Source organism: Rana temporaria, chromosome 8, assembly GCF_905171775.1.
Source record: "Rana temporaria chromosome 8, aRanTem1.1, whole genome shotgun sequence".
Taxonomy (NCBI): domain Eukaryota; kingdom Metazoa; phylum Chordata; class Amphibia; order Anura; family Ranidae; genus Rana; species Rana temporaria.
This window is the reverse complement of record NC_053496.1, coordinates 156,030,340-156,048,885: the sequence shown is the minus strand read 5'-3', so window position 1 is coordinate 156,048,885 and position 18,546 is coordinate 156,030,340. Positions and strand designations below refer to the sequence as shown.

Here is an 18,546-nt window from a genome sequence, read left to right as displayed (position 1 = left end):
TTCAATTGCCCCAAAGCAGCCCTTCTGTAGCGCAACAGGTAATTCCACCGAATCCTGAGGTTCTTCCCTCTGGGAGTAGAGAGAAACCTGCGGATATCAGAGGATGCTGAGGAGGAGCAAGACAGTGCCGCTTCTAGCTCCCAAGAGGAGTCAGATAGTGAGAAGACAGAGGCAGGGCCCTCAAAAGTCTCTCGCTACAAGCTTTCCCTTGAAGAGGTGGAAGAGTTATTGGAAACTATCCACGCTACTTTAGGGATAGTTGAGGAGAAAAAGACACTGTCACTCCATGACCAGATGTACAGTGGTTTGGGAGAACAAAAGAAAAGGGTTTTTCCAGTCCATGAAGTACTGGTCAATGCCATCAAAAAAGAGTGGCAGGACCCAGAGAGGAAACCTTTCTTCTCAAACTCTTTGAAGAGGAGGTTTCCTTTTTCTGAAGAGGAGGCTTCAGTATGGAACAAATCCCCCAAACTAGATGCTGCCTTTTCGCAGGTATCCCGACATACGGACTTGGCGTTTGAGGACATGGGGGTCCTTTCAGACCCCATGGACAGGCGGATGGATTCGCTATTAAAAAAGTCCTGGGATGCTTCCCAGGGGAACCTTAAGCCAGCTATGGCAGCAACAGTGGTGGCCCGTAATCTAGAGCATTGGCTCTTACAGATTAAGGCACATATTGAGGCCGGAACGCCTAAAGAGACTATACTTTCCTCTTTTCCAACTTTACTGAGTGGCGTGCGGTATTTAGCGGACGCCTCAGCAGAGTCAATCCGCATGTCTGCCAGGTCTGCAGCTCTATCTAATTCTGCAAGAAGAGCTCTCTGGCTCAAGACATGGCAGGGGGATAGCGCCTCAAAGGTTAAATTGTGCGGGATCCCCCTTACAGGAGACTTATTATTTGGGCCAGGCTTGGAGGCTGTCTTAGATCGTACAGCCGACAAGAAGAAGGCTTTCCCCTTAAAGAAAAAATTTGGGGGACAGGCAAAGAAAAAATTCTGGACCCAAAAGAAGGTGGAAGTCCCCAAACCTGAGGGAAAGAAAAAGTTTTGGGGACCAAAAGGGAAAGGCCGTGCCGGGGCGCTTTTTCGTGCTCCTGAACAGCCCCAAAAACCTCAATGACGGAGTCAAGGTGGGAGGAAGGTTGGGGGCCTTTCTCCCACAATGGGAGACGATCACCAGCAACCAATTTGTGCTGGGGATCATAAGGAGAGGGTACAGACTAGAGTTCTCAAGTCCCCCCCCATCCAGACTCTTAATCACCAATTTGCCCCAGTGCAAAGAGAAATCTGTGGCTCTGATCTCCTCTCTTCAGGAGTTGGAGGATCAGGAGGTGGTAGTTCGGGTTCCATCGGAGGAGATAGGAAAGGGCTTCTACTCCCACATATTTGTGGTCCGCAAGCCTTCAGGGAAATTCAGGCTTATACTGAATTTAAAACCTCTAAACACCTCGGTCACGTACAAACGGTTTCGGATGGATTCCATCTATTCCGTGAGGACACTCCTCCTTCCGAACTGCTTCATGGCATCCATAGATCTAAAGGATGCCTACCTACACATCCCAATAGCGGAATGCCATCAGAGATTTCTCAGACTGGCCGTGAGGTCCAGAGAGGGGACGTTTCACCTGCAATTCAAAGCACTCCCCTTCGGGCTCTCCTCTTCCCCCCGCATATTCACCAAAGTGATGGTGGAGGTACTAGCCTTTCTACGTCTCAAGGGCATCCTGGTAGTAGCTTACCTGGACGATCTGCTATTTTTTGCAGACTCCCCGACACGGTTGTCCCAGGACCTCCAGGTTGCAAAGGGGATTCTGGAAAACCTAGGTTGGTTACTCAATCTGGAAAAATCCAGCCTGACACCCTCCCAAAGAGTCACTTTTCTGGGATATGTACTGGACTCAACCAGACAGATGACTTTTCTCCCAATAGAAAAAGTCCAGAAGGTGGACAATGTAATATCACTTCTTCAGGGCAGTGGCCAGCTTCCGATAAGGAAAGCCATGTCAGCTCTGGGGTTATTAACATCTTGTCTTCCTGCAGTGCAGTGGGCGGGTCTGCATTTCCGACCTCTACAACTGTTCATACTGAACATTTGGGACCACAAACCGGAATCCTTGGATTCCCTGATATCCATACCGGTTCACATCAAGAGGTCCCTTTGGTGGTGGAGGAAGGGGGCGAACCTTTTACAGGGCCTGGATTGGATCTCCCCGATCTCCAGAACAGTGACAACAGATGCCAGTGGCTCCGGTTGGGGAGCACACCTGGACTCCCTTCTGACACAGGGTCGCTGGGCAAAAGAGGACTCGCAAAAATCTTCGAATTGGAGAGAACTAAAAGCGATAGAGTTAGCCCTCAAAGCCTTTCAGAAGGAGCTGCAGGGACAGCATGTTCGAATCAGGACAGACAACTCCTCGGCAGTAGCTTATGTCAACAAGCAGGGGGGCACCAGGAGCAAGTCCTTATGGGATCTGACAAAATCTATTCTCATATGGGCGGAGGCCAATGTCTTGTCCCTCTCAGCCATACATCTGAAGGGAGAATTAAATCAGGTCGCAGACTTCCTCAGCAGGAAGAAACTGAGGGAGGGCGATTGGGTTCTGAATCAAGAAGTTTTCAGAGCGATCACTCAAAGATGGGGTCTTCCGGAGGTGGATTTATTCGCCTCAAGAGAAAATGCCAAAACTCGGCTCTTTTTTTCCCTAAACAGGTGGGATGGAGCTCTGGCGGTGGACGCTCTGGCCCAAACCTGGAAGTTCTCCAGGTGTTATGCTTTCCCCCCTCCGGTTCGAATACCAGCAGTCCTGAGGAAACTGCAGGGGGAGAACACAACACTCATTCTCATCGCACCTCATTGGCCCAGGAGACCATGGTTCTCTATCCTAAAAAGTCTATCGATAGAACCTCCTTGGATTCTACCAATTCGGGAGGATCTCCTTTTGCAGGGTCCAATCTGCTGCCCGCAGGTAGAGAGATGGAACCTGGCAGCTTGGCTTCTGAGGAAGGGCTGCTGAGGGGCAAAGGGTTTTCAGAACGCCTGGTTGAAACACTCCTAAGCTGTAGAAAGAAGGAGACGCAAGCCATTTACCAAAAAGTGTGGAAACGGTTTAACATCTGGAGTGCAGAAAGCTCCTTCAGTGTCAACAGCTCTGTGGCTGTTTTAGAATTTCTTCAAGCTGGAGCTGATAAAGGGCTGGCAACTAGCACGCTGAAGGGTCAAGTGTCAGCACCAAGTGTGTTTCTTGAAAAACAACTAGCATTTGACCCTTGGGTCTCTAGATTTTTTAAGGCTTTGAGTAGACGGAGACCTGTAAAAACCTCCAACTTCCCAGTTTGGGATCTCTCATTGGTTCTTCAGGCCTTTACAGTAGAACCATTTGAGCCTTTAGACAAATGTAGTTTAAAAGTGATCACTCTCAAAACAGTATTTTTAGTAGCGATCACTACTGCCAGGAGAGTGAGCGAACTCGAGGCCCTATCTATTAGGGTCCCCTTTTTTCAAGTTTTTCCGGATCGCATCATTTTTAAGACAGATCCGGCTTTTCTACCAAAGGTAGCTTCTAAGTTTCACAGAAGTCAAGAAATAACATTGCCTTCTTTTTGTTCAAATCCTGTGAGGGAACAGGAACACAAGTTTCACAACCTAGACGTTAGGAGGTGTGTCCTACAATACTTGGATTACACAAGTCAGTTCAGGAAAGCTGATTCACTATTTGTTTTGTTTTCTGGGTCCAGAAAAGGGTCTAGGGCTTCTAGACGCACGATAGCCAGGTGGTTAAGGGCAGCCATCGTTCTAGCCTATTCTTCTAGGGGAGTAGAGCCTCCACAGGGTATCGAGGCTCATTCCACCAGGGCAGTAGCAACTTCCCAAGCAGAGTGTGCTGGTGCCTCCCCGGAGCAGATCTGCAAGGCTGCAACATGGTCTAGTTTTTCAACGTTTGTAAAACATTAGACTGGACCTACTTTCAACCAAAGACCAGGCTTTTGGACGCAAAGTACTGCAAGCAGTTGTCCCACCCTAGGGTAAGGTGCTCGCTTATCCTCTCTACAGTACCTGTCCTGAAAGACGAACAGGGAAAAACGGGGTTACTTACCGGTAACATCCCTTTTCCTGGAGTCTTTCAGGACAGCACTGGTACCCACCCTCTTTGTTGTAGGGGATATTATGGAAACTCATCAGACGAGGCCGTCAGGTAAGATGTAATTTTATACTTTTATGACGTGTTCTTGTGTCTCCCCAGCTGGCCGGAGGTACTCTGGAAAAAACTGAGGAGCTGAGGGAGGATGAGGCTTAAATTCTTAATTGGAAGGCGGTGTTTCCTGTGAGGGGAGGAGCCTGTGTCTCTCTACAGTACCTGTCCTGAAAGACTCCAGGAAAAGGGATGTTACCGGTAAGTAACCCCGTTTTTTTTTTTCCACAAAAGTTTCATATTGGCAGGTTATTTCTCACACACAGCATATGCATACCACAAATTACACCCCAAAACACATTCTGCTATTCCTCCCGAGTATGGCGATACCACATGTGTGAGACTTTTACACAGCGTGGCCACATACAGAGGCCTGACATGCAGGGAGCACCATCAGGCGTTCTGGAGCACCCAGACCAGTTCTGACATTCCTCTCCTACATGTAAAAATCATCATTTATTTGCTAGAAAATTACATAGAACCCCAAAACATTATATATGCTTTTTTAGCAAAGACCCTAGAGAATACAATGGCGGTCGTTGCAACTTTTTATCGCGCATGGTATTTGCACAGCAATTTTTCGAACGCATTTTTTTGGGAAATAAACAGTTTTGTGCTTTTTTAAAAAAAAAAACATTAAAGTTAGCCCAATGTTTTTGCATAATATGAAAGATGAAGTTACGCCGAGTAAATGGATACCCAACATGTCACCCTTCAATATTGCACACGCTTGTGGAATGGCGCCAAACTTCGCTACTTAAAAATCCCCATAGGTGACGTTTTAAATGTTTTTACTGGTTACATGTTTTTAGTTAGAGGAGGTCTAGGGCCAAAATAATTGCTCTCGCTCTAACGTTCGCAGCGATACCCCACATGTGTGGTTTGAACACCGTTTTCATATGTGGGTGGGACTTGCGTACACATTCGCTTCTGTATACGAGCACGCGGGAACAGGGGCGCTTTAAATATTTATTTTTTTATTGTTCATTTTACTTTATTTTAGTTTGACACGTTTTCCCCCAAAAATAAATGTTTTGATCACTTTTATTCCAATTACAAGGAATGGAAACATCCCTTGTAATAGGAATATAGCATGACAGGTCCTCTTTACAGTAAGATATGGGGTCAATAAGACCCCACATCTCACCTCTAGGCTGGGAAGCCTGAAAAAAAACAAGAAAAAAAAAACGATCCTGGCTTCGATCGCAGCGGTGAGTCAGAAGAAGCACCGGAGGGCGAAGGGAGTGGGGACGTCCCTTTTTGCCTCCCGTAAGAACGATCAAGAGGCGGAACAGCCGCCATGATCGTTCTTATGGTGTAGAGAATCGCCGGCTGAAAAAAATTATATCTGAATGATGCCTGTAGCTGCAGGCATCATTTAGATATCTCTGCACAGAGTCAAGGACCTCATATGACGTGGGCGGCAAGTGGTTAAAACACATTTTTTTTCCCCAGAGTATTTTCTGGGTATTGCAGAGTATTGTGTGGGGGGTATTGCAGAGTATTGTGTGGGGGGTATTGCAGAGTATTGTGTGGGGGGTATTGCAGAGTATTGTGTGGGGGGTATTGCAGAGTATTGTGCGGGGGGTATTGCAGAGTATTGTGCGGGGGGTATTGCAGAGTATTGTGCGGGGGGTATTGCAGAGTATTGTGCGGGGGGTATTGCAGAGTATTGTGCGGGGGGTATTGCAGAGTATTGTGCGGGGGGTATTGCAGAGTATTGTGCGGGGGGTATTGCAGAGTATTGCGCGGGGGGTATTGCAGAGTATTGCGCGGGGGGTATTGCAGAGTATTGCGCGGGGGGTATTGCAGAGTATTGCGCGGGGGGTATTGCAGAGTATTGCGCGGGGGGTATTGCAGAGTATTGCGCGGGGGGTATTGCAGAGTATTGCGCGGGGGGTATTGCAGAGTATTGCGCGGGGGTATTGCAGAGTATTGCGCGGGGGGTATTGCAGAGTATTGCGCGGGGGGTATTGCAGAGTATTGCGCGGGGGGTATTGCAGAGTATTGCGCGGGGGGTATTGCAGAGTATTGCGCGGGGGGTATTGCAGAGTATTTGCGCAGGGAAGGCAGAGCATTGCAGGGGTTAATGCAGGGATGGCTCTGACTGCAATAGTCACAGATCCATCCCACACTGCTGCTGCCCTCCGCGCTCTCCTCTCACACTGTACCGATCGGTACAGCGAGAGGAGGGAGGAACTGGCGTCATCAAATGACGCCGGTTTGTTTACCTGTGATCGCGCCGTCATTGGACGGCGCGATCACATGGTAAAAGACCGCTGTTGTCGGTCAGTTACCGAGATCTGTGTAGCGCCGGGTCTCATAGACCCGGCGCGCACAGAATTTTCTGTGTGCGCGCCCGAGGCTGCGCGCATTACTGCTTCTGCTGGGCGCCGTTTTAGAACGGCGACCCCCAGTTAAGCAACCACCTTGCCGCTGTTTTTGGACGGCGGCTGGTGGTTAACTGGTTAATGTAAAGCTTTTATTAATATTTGAGCCTGCCATGAAGGTCCTTGTTCAGACATGTTTGTTAGAATGAAAATGCTCTGTCTCTGTCTCCCATTTCTCCCGAGTTGCCTCCTTATAACATGGGCGACTAGGGCTTTTACATGGGCGGCCAGGAGGAACAGGGGAAAAATGGGGCAAGCAAAAGGAAAGCAAAAGAAAGGTCTGTACACATACTCTGACTGAGATGCTTTGTGTCATGACTGTGGCACTTTTTACTTGGGTTGCAGAGCTTGACAGGCGGCACTGCCCTTAATGTGCAGGGATTTCCACTCACTTCCTGTTTTGACTATGAGACGGAAGTGAAAGGACATTTCTGCAATGACACGCAAATGGCGTGGAAAAAAATCTGATGGGGGGGGGGTTAATAACCCCTCTCTTACTCTATTCAAATTGGGGGGAGTTTTGCCTATAGTTCTACTTTAATGCTCTATACCAGAATTATACTTTGTGTCATTGTCTACAATTTTTAAAAGTCTATTTTATTGTCCTTAAGTAATGAGAGAAGCATCATTAACAGCTGACCGTATAATGTGGAGCTATGGCGGCAAGGTGGCTCTCCTGCGCAGGATCACGTATCTAGTACGTAAAACTGCACTTCCTTCAAGGTTTGGCACGCGCTGGCGGCGGCTTGCTCTTGCTGTGATTGGCGGGTATGGCAGACTCATCCGCTGATACTTTGGTACACAGGCAGGTAATTGTTCTGTCACTACACAAGACATTGATTTTGTGTCTCTTCTAAGCAAGAGCACTGATCCATGCCGCCGTAAAGCACTGGTCAGGCACACATTTAAACCTTTGCCCCCGATGTTAACCCCTTCCCTGCCAGTGTCATTAGTACAGTGACTGCGCATATTTTTTTAGCACTGATCAATGTATTTGTCACTGGTCCCCAAAAAGTGTCCCAACTGTCTGCCACAATATCGCAGTCCTGTTAGAAGTTGCTGATTGCCACCATTACTAGTAAAATCAATCAATACACGCTTATTGGGATTTTTTTTTCCCAAAAATATGTGGCAGAATACATATTGGTCTAAATTGATGAAGACATTTTGAATTTTTTACTTGAATATGTTAGAAGGTAAAAAAAATATTTCTAAAATGTTGGTGTTTTTGTTTTTTGATGGCACCTAAAAATGTTGTAGATACAGCCTCGCACAACTGTGCAATTGTTAGTTAAAGTAGTGCAGTATTGCAAATAATGGCCTTGTCATGAGCTGAAGTGCTTAAATGAATAGGCCCATAGCAGTAAAGTAAAAACTGGTCTGGTCTATAAGGTCCTGTTCACATTTCGCAATTTGGGATCGTGGGCAGAAATGATTCTGCCACAATTTGGGATCACAGCCAGAACCCTTGATGTGCTTTTGGGTGCCATTATTCTTTAATGGCACCCCAAACTCACTTCTGTTGCAACCAAATCACACGGCAAACTTGTGTGTTGCATTTAAAAATTGCATGAAGCTGATCAATTTCAGATAACATGCATAGGGCAACTTATTCAAGGAATTTGTTCCCTTGCTGGAACAAATTGGATTGTGCTTTGCTGGGGTTTTTACCTTCCCCCTGTATCAGCTGTGGGTAGAGGATCATCAAAAATGTCTTTGGTCACCATTAATCTACCAGATTTGCAATGTCATGCCCGATCAGGCATGTTTGTTTTTCTTTGTTTTTCGTTGCATTTGAGACTGCATTTTGCCAGTCTTCCTTTTTTTTTTTTTAAGTATAACAGTGATCTCTGGATCATTCGTGGGGGTGTGACAAGAAGATGGCAAGAGGGCCATGTACATAAATTAACCAACTATGAAAAATAATTATACTAAACAAATTTGCATGGAGATGGGTTTTCCTAATCTAGATGTTCTGTCTGTTTTGTAGATGTCCTTATACAGATGATGACCCAATGACCAATATTTTACCAGGACCCGTTCCTTCCGGTTATCAGAGATTTGTTGTGTCTGCATTCACATTTCTTGATTTCTCAAACCAGTCACAGGTATGTACCAGAAGGATAATTTTGTGTTGCACATAAGTGCAGAATGGGTCCTGGAACCCGGATTAAACAGCAGTTGGCAGCCTTGTGTAGCAGAGTTCCAGCCAAGGACTGCATTAAATCTGTTCGTGGGTTGAAGGTGCAAGTGCAATGTTTGAGTGAGTAGTTTGTGGTTCAATGGGGAACTCCATCCAGAACAGGCAGTGAAAAATTATTTGAATTTATTTTTATTGAGGTCTGTGACCCCAATAAGGAGATTGTCTCCATCACTTAAGTATGCAGCAATACACCAAAACCTTGACCTTCCTTTTTTATTTTTGTGCTCCCTGATCAACAGAACAGGAGGCAATGGGAAATTTCCCCAAATCAAAAAGTCAATCATCCCAATTTATAACAAGCTTTTAGGGTAAGGTGTAGATGGAAGGGCTTTACACAAAGCAAACTTGCCTAATGGAAAACCAATTACGCAAACTATTTAAATACTGAAAAAAGGTTGTTGCCATTTTGCAAATAGAAGTAGAAGCTGCACTGCCTCGCCAATTTGCAGGACTAAAAAAACTAAAATTCTAACTTGCCTGAAGTGTATTTGTTCTCTAAAGCCCTGTACACATGATCAGTCTATCCGATGGGCCATTCTCATCGGTTAACCGATGAAGCTGACTGATGGTCTGATGTGCCTACACACCATAGGTTAAATAACCGATCGGGTCAGAACGCGGTGACGTAAAACACGACAACGTGCTGAAAAAACGAAGTTCAATGCTTCCAAGCTTGGATCGACTTGATTCTGAGCATGTGTGGATTTTTAACCAATGCTTTTGCATACTAACCATCGGTTTTGACCTATCGGTTAGGTGTCAATCGGTTCAATTTTTAAAGCAAGTTCTAAATTTTTTGACCGAAGGTTAACTGACCGATGGGGCCCACACACGATCAGTTTTGTGAGTTCATCGGTTTTGACCGGCCGTGTGTACGCGGCCTAACACATCCATAAAAAGAAACCTTGTTACTTTTTAAGAGTATTTTGCAGTGAGTTTACTTGTAGTGGTTGAGTCACTTCAGAGAGCAGTTATTGAACCACATCATGGGTTATTAAAAGATCTGTAGTGTGTGTAAACATTTTTTTTTTTTTTTTTGCTGTGCACCAACACACAAATTGTACATATCTATGCATTGTGGTTTGCTAAAATGTACATGTGTTGCAATGGCTAGGTGCATTGTATTGCATTCAAAATAAATGGCACTGAACCTATTGGAGTTTTTTTGTTTCTTCAGACTCAGCTCTGGGTATAGGATTATGTACAGGGGCGGACTGACAACTCATGGGGCCCCCGGGCAATAGAAGATTATGGGGCCCCCAGGCTTACAGATGGCCACCAAGCCAGGAGGCAGCTAAAATCTCGGGATTTTTACATCAAAAGCATGTCGGTTTTGGACATATCAGGGACAGATGTAAAAAATAACAGATTTTTACATACTGTCCCTGGTTTTACTGAGCCTGGCAACCCTGATGGGGCCCCCTAGTGGCATGGGGCCCTCGGGCAGTGCCTGAGTGCCTCAATGGTCAGTCCGCCCCTGATTATGTATTTGGAGATTTTCAATTTTGGTGTGTCTGTTTCCTGCCTATACTATATGCACTTGCACAGTAGCATGTTTTACAGAAATGGAAATATCTAAATAAAGCCAAATAAGGCCTAATAAGGCCTATCTGGTGGGGGGTGGTATTTAACAGATCCTGTTCCTCTGCCCTTCATAGAACAGTAGATCTAAGGCAAAGCTTTTTTGATCAGTTCAACAATAAAGGTACAGAGGAAAAGTGCGATTAGAACAGTATTGGAAATAAACAAATATTATATAAAACAAAAAATTTTAGATTTTTATTAAGATAATATATACCTATACATTACACAAAAGAAGAGTGTTCAATACCTGGTTTTATTGAACACTCTTCCTTTTTGTATAATGTATAGGTATCTATTATCTTAATAAAAATCTAAAATTCTTTTGTATAATCATTTTTTTCAATAGAATGTTCTCAGCACCGTTATAATCCCACTTTTACTGTGCCTTTATTTACCTTTGTGAGTGTCTGCGCTGTGATTAAACTAATGGAGGGTGGACAGAAAACAGTGGTGGTGAAGGGGGTGTTGGAATTGGGAAGATAAAGCGTGTTAAGATGCAACAGGGAATAACCTACAAAAGTGGTGAATCAATCTGGTCCTGACTGGACTGAGTGATGAAACACAAAATCAAGCAATAAATGTGTAAAATGTGTGATATACCTGATGTATACTACAAATGACTGAAAATGAACAGTAGTGAGTGGAAGCTCAAATCAGTGAGAAACACAATAAAGTGCAAAAGTGACTTGAATGGACAATGAGTTGGGTGCCAAAGTCCAATAAGTGAAGGAGTGCAACCCAATTCAATCCACGGATCGTGCAACCCACACCATTAGGTGAAATAAGGGCTTACCTCCTGATTATCACTCACATATAAAGTGGCTTGCTGGTACTTCAGCCTCTTGTTGAGTATCCTCTTACCAGATCACAATATTTTGACCATACATGTAGGGGAAAGAAATGTGTGTATATATAGTGTAGCAAAAGCCTCCTGCCACTCAAAGAAAAAGGAAAGGATTTCTCAAAGATGCAGTGGGTAAGTATACACTTACACAACTCACACTATGTGTAAGGGGAAGGTGCCTGTCTCCACGAGCGCCGAGCTCATATCCTGATCTTCTCACTGTCAGCACTCAGCTCCTCGGATGTCCGTGAAGGCGGCCGCTCATATCCGAGTGAGGGAGCAGAGAGGGGAGAGGAGAAGGGAGAGGGGGGGCGTATCGCGTGGGACTGCACAGCACAGCAAAACTTTTAATGAACCAGTAAAATGAAATAAACTCACATTGAGCAGTATCAAAACGGTCGCATCTCCTACGAGCACCGCGCTCGTCTGCCGTCCGTTAGGTGTTGCTCCCAATCAATACTCTAGTGTCCCGACGCGTGTTCGTCACATCACGTGACTTCATCAGGGGATGATGCCCTGATGAAGTCACGTGATGTGACGAACATGGACCATCCCCAACTCAGCCTGCTGGGGGGGGGGGGGGTGTTTCGGCTGGGTGAACTGAAGGATGGAATGCTAGACTGCGTGCAGGAGGAAAACCTCTTCTGGAGGGGGGGGGGGAGGAGAAGCAGTTGGTCCGTATGGCCCAGGTAAATCCTTCAGGAAGGAGTCGGTGAGAAGCACAGTGGAACTGTTAACGTTCTACAAGGAAGTGAGCTGCCATTTAGATAGGAGGCATGTGGTGTATCTGGATTTTGCAAAAGCATTCGCTAGTTTCCTTTAGCTAGTGCTAAATCTACAAGCTGAGGTCTGCAGGCTTGGACCATAAGGTCTGTTAAATAGGGGCGTGTTCAAAGGGTGGTGATAAATGTGTACTCAGACTGGTCTGGAGTGGTAAGCGGGATATCCCTGTTATGGCAGCAGCTAGCTGCCATAGCCCAGACAAATAGACAATGGCAGAGGCCCTCTTTATGGATATCCTGGTCTTCAGGTGGCGGTCCGGTTTACAATAATGGTGGTCTCTGTGGCCTCCACCACTTACCTGAGCCGTCGGTAGTGGCGGAGGCAATCCAGTCCTGTCCATGGCTGGGTATGGACATGGGTGAGGGGAAGATGGCCCCCACCCGTCTCCATACTATAGCGGAAACGACGTCAAAACGTCGCTTCAGGGACAATTTGTTTTTTCAAATGACAATGTGTGTGTGTGTGTGTTTGTTTTTTGCATTTTAGTGTAAATATGAGATCAGAGGCTCAGTTCACTATCGTGATTGAGCGGGTGGCAGTGGCCATAAAGAGGGCCTCTGCCATTGTTGGTAACTGTGTGGGAACCTTGGAAAGGATTACCACGTATGTGGATGATCTCATATTTTTTCTAAATGACCCAGGGTCATCTCTTAAGGAAGTGTTGCATATAATATCTGGGTTTTCCATTCATTCAGGACTAAAAATGTTACTTATTGATAAAGAGGCCCAAGATCAAGCTGACCCTACCCTTCCTCTATTATGGTCATCCAGTATCGGATACCAAGGCATTGATTCTTCAGAATATTGTGTCTTAAATTTAGTTCTACTTCTTGACAATATGCAATCTAAATTAAGGGCATAGGCCAATCTTCCCTGATCTTTAATGGAATGCATAAATCTGTTTAAAATGAAATTACCTGGTTTTCTCTGTGATCCAGCATTCACCAGTATGGATTCCCCAAAAATATTTTCAAATCTAGTCCAACTGCTTTCATTTGGCGCTCACAACAACTGAGATTTAAGTTGACAACTTTGTAATGGCCGTGGCTACAGGGAGGACTGGCGTTCCCAAATCTCTACAAAGTATTTCCTGGCTGCCATGCTCACGCATGTTCATAACTGGCCCACGCAGAATGAGACCACTGCGGTGGTAGTATTGGAGGCTTCCTGAGTGGGCTCCTTTTCAGGCTCTTAATCTCCTATACAGTGGGGCCTCTGCTTTCCTTCTATTGACTTCAGCCATGAAGGCTGTATTGAAAGCCTTGTTGCTAGCCAAGCTCTACGCCCTAGTCCCCCCGATCATATCTCACAACTCACCCCTTATGGCACAATCCATTGTTACTGGAATTTGCTTCTATCCCTGATCTGCAAGTTTGGGCAGTGAAGGGCATAAAATATTTAGAGCAAATATGTATTGCTGGACAACTAAAACCTTTGACACCTTAAAATTGGACTTGAACCTGCCTAATGTATACTTTTTTTTTTATTTTTTATTTTTTTTTTAAGATGTATACAATTGAGCCTTTCAAACACAATTTAAACAAAAACCAGTAGCGTTTTTATACCTCGATCTTAGATGTACTTAGAGATGACACCCTCATCAAACCCCTCTCGAGTATTTATAAGACCATGTCCCCCTCTGTCCATTCAGAGTTGAAAGCACTTAGATCTAAATGGATGCTAGATGTCCCTGATCTAGATGCTGAAGGGTGGGAAGATCTATGGGAATGTACATTTTTACAGCTGGTTTCCGCAAGGGACCGGTTGATTCAGTACACAAGCCTACAGAGGATCTACCTCACACCTGCGCGTTTACACAGAATATATCCCTCCATTCCTGCCAAGTGTTGGCGCTGTGCGGCAGACTTTATACACGTACTGTACTCTGACCATGCCCTAATATTCAAATTTTCTGGGAAGCCGTAGTTTTGATCATACATTCTGTGACCACTATTCTTTTCCCCCCGGGCAGTGGAGGTTTGCTTTGGTGGATGCCCTGGCTCATCTGTGGGCTTCTAGGACGCTGATGGGGATTTTCATTGAAGAATAACTTTTTCATGCATAGAACAATAATAATCCTATCAGCTCCAACCTTGACCTTGTGGAAAAAAAATATTAATCTCAACTTGCCACTGTAAAAAGTCACCAATTTTTACTGTTAAAAAAAAAAAGTCACCAATTAGCAAGAGGATGCCCTAAAAAAAATCCACAAGGTCTGGGACATTTGTTTTGAGGACCTGTCTACCAACACTGACCCTGTATCTCCTAATTTAGTAACTTACATTATAAAGGATCAGGTGGGCATGTATACTGTATGTAATTGAACCTATGTCCAACCCAAACATCTAATAATTGTGACTTCATCCTATTACATGTGGCTTTAAACTACCCCTGAGCAGCAGATGCCTACAATATTCTAACAATATCAGTAGTTACTGGAGCAGATATGTGTTTTTTTTTTTTTCCTCTAGTGTCAGTAACGGCACTACTGTTATGAAGGTCCCCCTTTTTTTCTTTTTGTGATGCATGTGGATCGAGCCTGGGTATGCCCAACAGGCTCCATTTTGTATCTAACTTGAAACCCAATCCAAGAGTAAAAGGAGATCTGAGGTCTTTGACCCCAGATCTCATATTTAAGAGGACCTGTCATGCTTTTTTCTATTGCAACGGATGTTTTTTTAAAGCGCCCCGTCCCCAACGAGCTTGCGCGCAGAAGAATGCATACGTGAGCAGCACCTGCTTATGAAAAGGTATTGCTGCGATCGTTGGCGCAAGAGCAATAATTTTAGCCCTAGACCTCAACTCAAAACATGCAACTTGTAGAATTTTTTTAAACATCTTCTATGGAGATTTTTAAGGGTAAGTTTGTTGCCATTCCATGAGCGGGGCAATTTTGAAGCATGACATATTTGGTATCAATTTACATTAGCGCAACAATATAAATAAATTGGGATAACTTTACCGTTTTTTATTTTTTTATTTAAAAAGTGTATTTTTTTCAAAAAAAGTGCGCTTGTAAGATCACTTTGCAAATACGGTGTGACTTAGTATTGCAATGACCGCCATTTTATTCTCTATGGTGTTAGAAAAAAATGTTTGGGGGTTCTAAGTAATTTTCTAGCAAAAAAATTGTTTTTAACCTGTAAATGCATCTGAAAAAGGTTTGGTCCTTAAGTGGTTAAAGAACACAACATACAGGAATATGGGAAATGATTATAGTACACTTTTACACGGGTTAAACTGGATGGACTATTTTATGTATTTAACCTTGCCTACTATGTAACTATGGTGCCCGACTTGCAGGAGTTCTGTCATTGTGTGGAATTCTTGGGGGAAGAAGAAAGATGGAGGGCAAACAGTGATTAAAAGCCTTTAAAATATTTTCTCTGCTTGTGTTAGGTGTTTGTTTTCTGCAGCATCTCAGTCTGTGTTCCCTCCTCCAATGAAACCTGCACCTCGGACTGCTCTAGCCTTAAGCGAGGTAAGGAGCATTCGCCTCATTTGAGCCTAAATCTGATCACTGGTGTTGCTTGATCTTTTGACCACATCCTTACCATCATAGGTCGGCGCTTTAAGACTGATTATTACCATCATTTGGTGAAGACCGCTGGGCCTCTTGTCTTTCAAAGAGATGGCAAAACTGGTATGACTATATTATTATTATTTTTTTTAAACTTCATGTAAGGCGCCAAGTACACAAAAATGTAAACGCCCCTCAATCTTTTAGTCTGGCTTTACACCGTAGCAATGCATGTATACAAATGCTACAACACTGTTTTTGTTTACTAATATTCATTCTAAATGGCACCCCAAAGCATATGTACACTGACGGCAGCGCATCACCACGCACAGATTTAAAGATGAAAAGTGATGCTTTAAAGTGAATGGGCTTCCTTAATAAAGCTTTAGTATTAACTTGGCATTGAGGCGTTAAATTGCCTAATGGCATTTGGGTACATTGTGGTATGTCTGCCTTGCACAAGCACTAGTTGGTTTTCCTAATTATGCATTATGAAACTCAAGAGCAAAGACATGGACAATGTAGACTTGAAAATTTTAAAGCAGACATGTTCTCTCTTGTGTGACATAAAGGCATGCATCTTTGTGGTAGTCCAAAATCGATACCTTCAGTTAGGGCTGCACTGCTGCTAAACATATACCTGAATGGATTAATACACAATCGATACAAGTTGGGTGGATTGATATACAACCATTCACAATGGTACCTACGCTTGGTTGCGACATCTTGACTTCTGCAGCATTGGAAAGGATATTGATCCCAAAAATGCGCTGGCACTCTGTGGCCTACACTTATTTTGATGAGTTGTACAGGGTGAGGCAGTGGCACAAGTGAAAAATGAAGACCTATGGGTGCTAATACTGCAGCCAATGCTGTATCTTGGCCTAGGCCAACAAGGCCCAGGGTGGCACTTTGCAGGGGGGCAGCATGGAGAGTCCCCTCTGGCTTGCGCTACACTTTTAGTGTAGCGCCAGTCTTATGAGGTACACTGGCCTGTAAGACGAATCTGTCTGGTGCCCCCATAAAGTGGCCACACTGCTGCCGGTATGATGGGGATGGCGCAGACACAATGGAAACTGACATGGTCACCTATACCTGGCAGGTAGGTAGGACTCTCCTGCAATCCTTTGCTTGTGTCAGTTGTACATGTTAAGGAATCTTAATTTTATTTCTGTTGATTGCTGATAAGAAAAATAAACAAATGGATTTATTTGTTCCTGCCCCCAATCCTTCCTTTGCTCACTGCCTGGGCCACATACCTTCATCACTGTGCTACATGTTTTCTGCTGCACCACTGGCATGGTAATATCCTCTTGGTCCTCCATAAATTCAGCAGACATGTGTGCTTAAAGTAGAACTATAGGCAAAAAAAAAAAATTTCATTTTGGAAGGAATGCTTAATCTTACAAAAAATTGCCATCCGTTCATTTCCCGGCCTATAGCCAAACAGGATGTGAGAGGAAATCTCTGCAGATTAAGGGAATTCCCCCACCCCAAGGTCCTCAGAACTAGTATCCTCACTAGAAGGTCTTAAACAGCAAGGGATGTGACCTTGACAGGAAGGGGTGGATCATATTTTAATTAGGGGTCGCACGAGTTTATCTGGCCTAGGGCAGCACAAAACCTAAATACACCACTGACTGCAGCCAAGCTACATCAGCAAGTGGCAACATCTGCAAGCAAGTCAACATAAGTGGTTGACTTTGGTTCTAGTGTAGCTGCTTGCATTGTCATGACTCCTGAAGAGGGTATAAGGCACATGATGGGTATCATGAGAAGCGATGACTGCCGCTTGTACGTAGTGCGGTCCTGTGCAGTTAATCTTTGATGCAACTGTTTCATGTAACAAGACATGCAGTGGGAGGGGCTGCAGCATGACAAAATTATGTTGGGGGAGGAGTTTCATCACAGCCAGTGGGAATGTGGTCAGTTTTCTAGGGAAGGCTGATATTTGCATGCCAACAAGGGGACATATCTAGACAGGAATTTGAGTGAATATAGGATGTTTACTAAGCTAACTAAACTTGCAAAAATAGAGCTTCCCCTAATCAACCCATTAAGTCAGAACAAAAACCCCAACCCCCCCCCCCCCCAATGCAGTAGCAATCCATTGTACATGATTGAAGTATTGACATGCAAGACTGATGGCCATTACATGCTGCTTTCGATGGCCTGCTCCATAGGGAGCCATGTGTTCAGTGATTATTTGCTATACCTATTTTAACTTGAGCTAACCCTTTTAGTAGCAGCATTTAGCTATTAAAAATATCCTGTATAGCAGCCTGTTCTAGTCAGCGCCTGCAAATGATTCTCAGAAACCGATTACAATTTTCAGTGCAGCCCTAGTCTTAATCTACTGAAAAGTGCTTATTGCTAAGGCTTTTCACATATGAAACCCAAAGTCTCAGTGCCAGGAAAGTTCTGTTACATCCTGCATTATCCTGATGAATGTAAATCTCAAACTTACTAATTGAAATATATTCTATTATGATCTGGCAAAGCAGGTAACTTGTTACATCTTGTTCTTGTGTGTCACAGGATTGGCCAGCTTCCAGCACCTCACCGTGGCTCTTCCAGGAATCCTATTTGCAGTGGCTCTACTTGTTCTCCTATGTCTTGTCGTTGTATTCAAACGCAGTTTTACAGTTAGGTCCAGAAATTTAAATGTAACTTCGGTTATCTAGTTTTCAATTAAAGTACTTTATATTCTTCTCTGGTCTTTTGTGTTTTAATGATTTGAAAGGGAAAAAGGTAAAGCTACAGGGCCTTGGGAACCCCCCAGCAGCACCTGAATTCTGAAGCGTGACCTAGTCTTCTATTTTATAACTTGAATAATGATGGCATTAATAGAGGATGTGGTCAACTTGGCACCAACGGTTGACTTTTTAGATATGTGGACAGCCCAACAGATTGTAATTAAAGAGAAACTCCTACCAAGACTTCCAGTTCTGCAGGTATAGGGAGCAAATGTGAGGACTTCTGTACATTTTTTTGGTAGTCTACATTCATTTTAGGTAGGTTCCCCCTCACTTC

The 18,546-nt window shown here is 44.3% G+C and overlaps 1 protein-coding gene across 1 annotated transcript in view; it reads left to right on the top strand.

Annotated features, from left to right (window-relative positions):
• LOC120909254 (zona pellucida sperm-binding protein 4-like) overlaps positions 1 to 18,225 on the top strand; it is a 68,537-nt gene extending 50,312 nt beyond the window's left edge. The window contains exons 9-12 of the mRNA XM_040320983.1: positions 8,570 to 8,687; positions 15,393 to 15,474; positions 15,556 to 15,636; positions 18,052 to 18,225. Coding sequence (XP_040176917.1) covers positions 8,570 to 8,687; positions 15,393 to 15,474; positions 15,556 to 15,636; positions 18,052 to 18,197 — 427 coding nt within the window. The 3' untranslated portion in view covers positions 18,198 to 18,225. The remainder of the gene's footprint in view (positions 1 to 8,569; positions 8,688 to 15,392; positions 15,475 to 15,555; positions 15,637 to 18,051) is intronic.
• Positions 18,226 to 18,546: the final 321 nt, after the last annotated feature.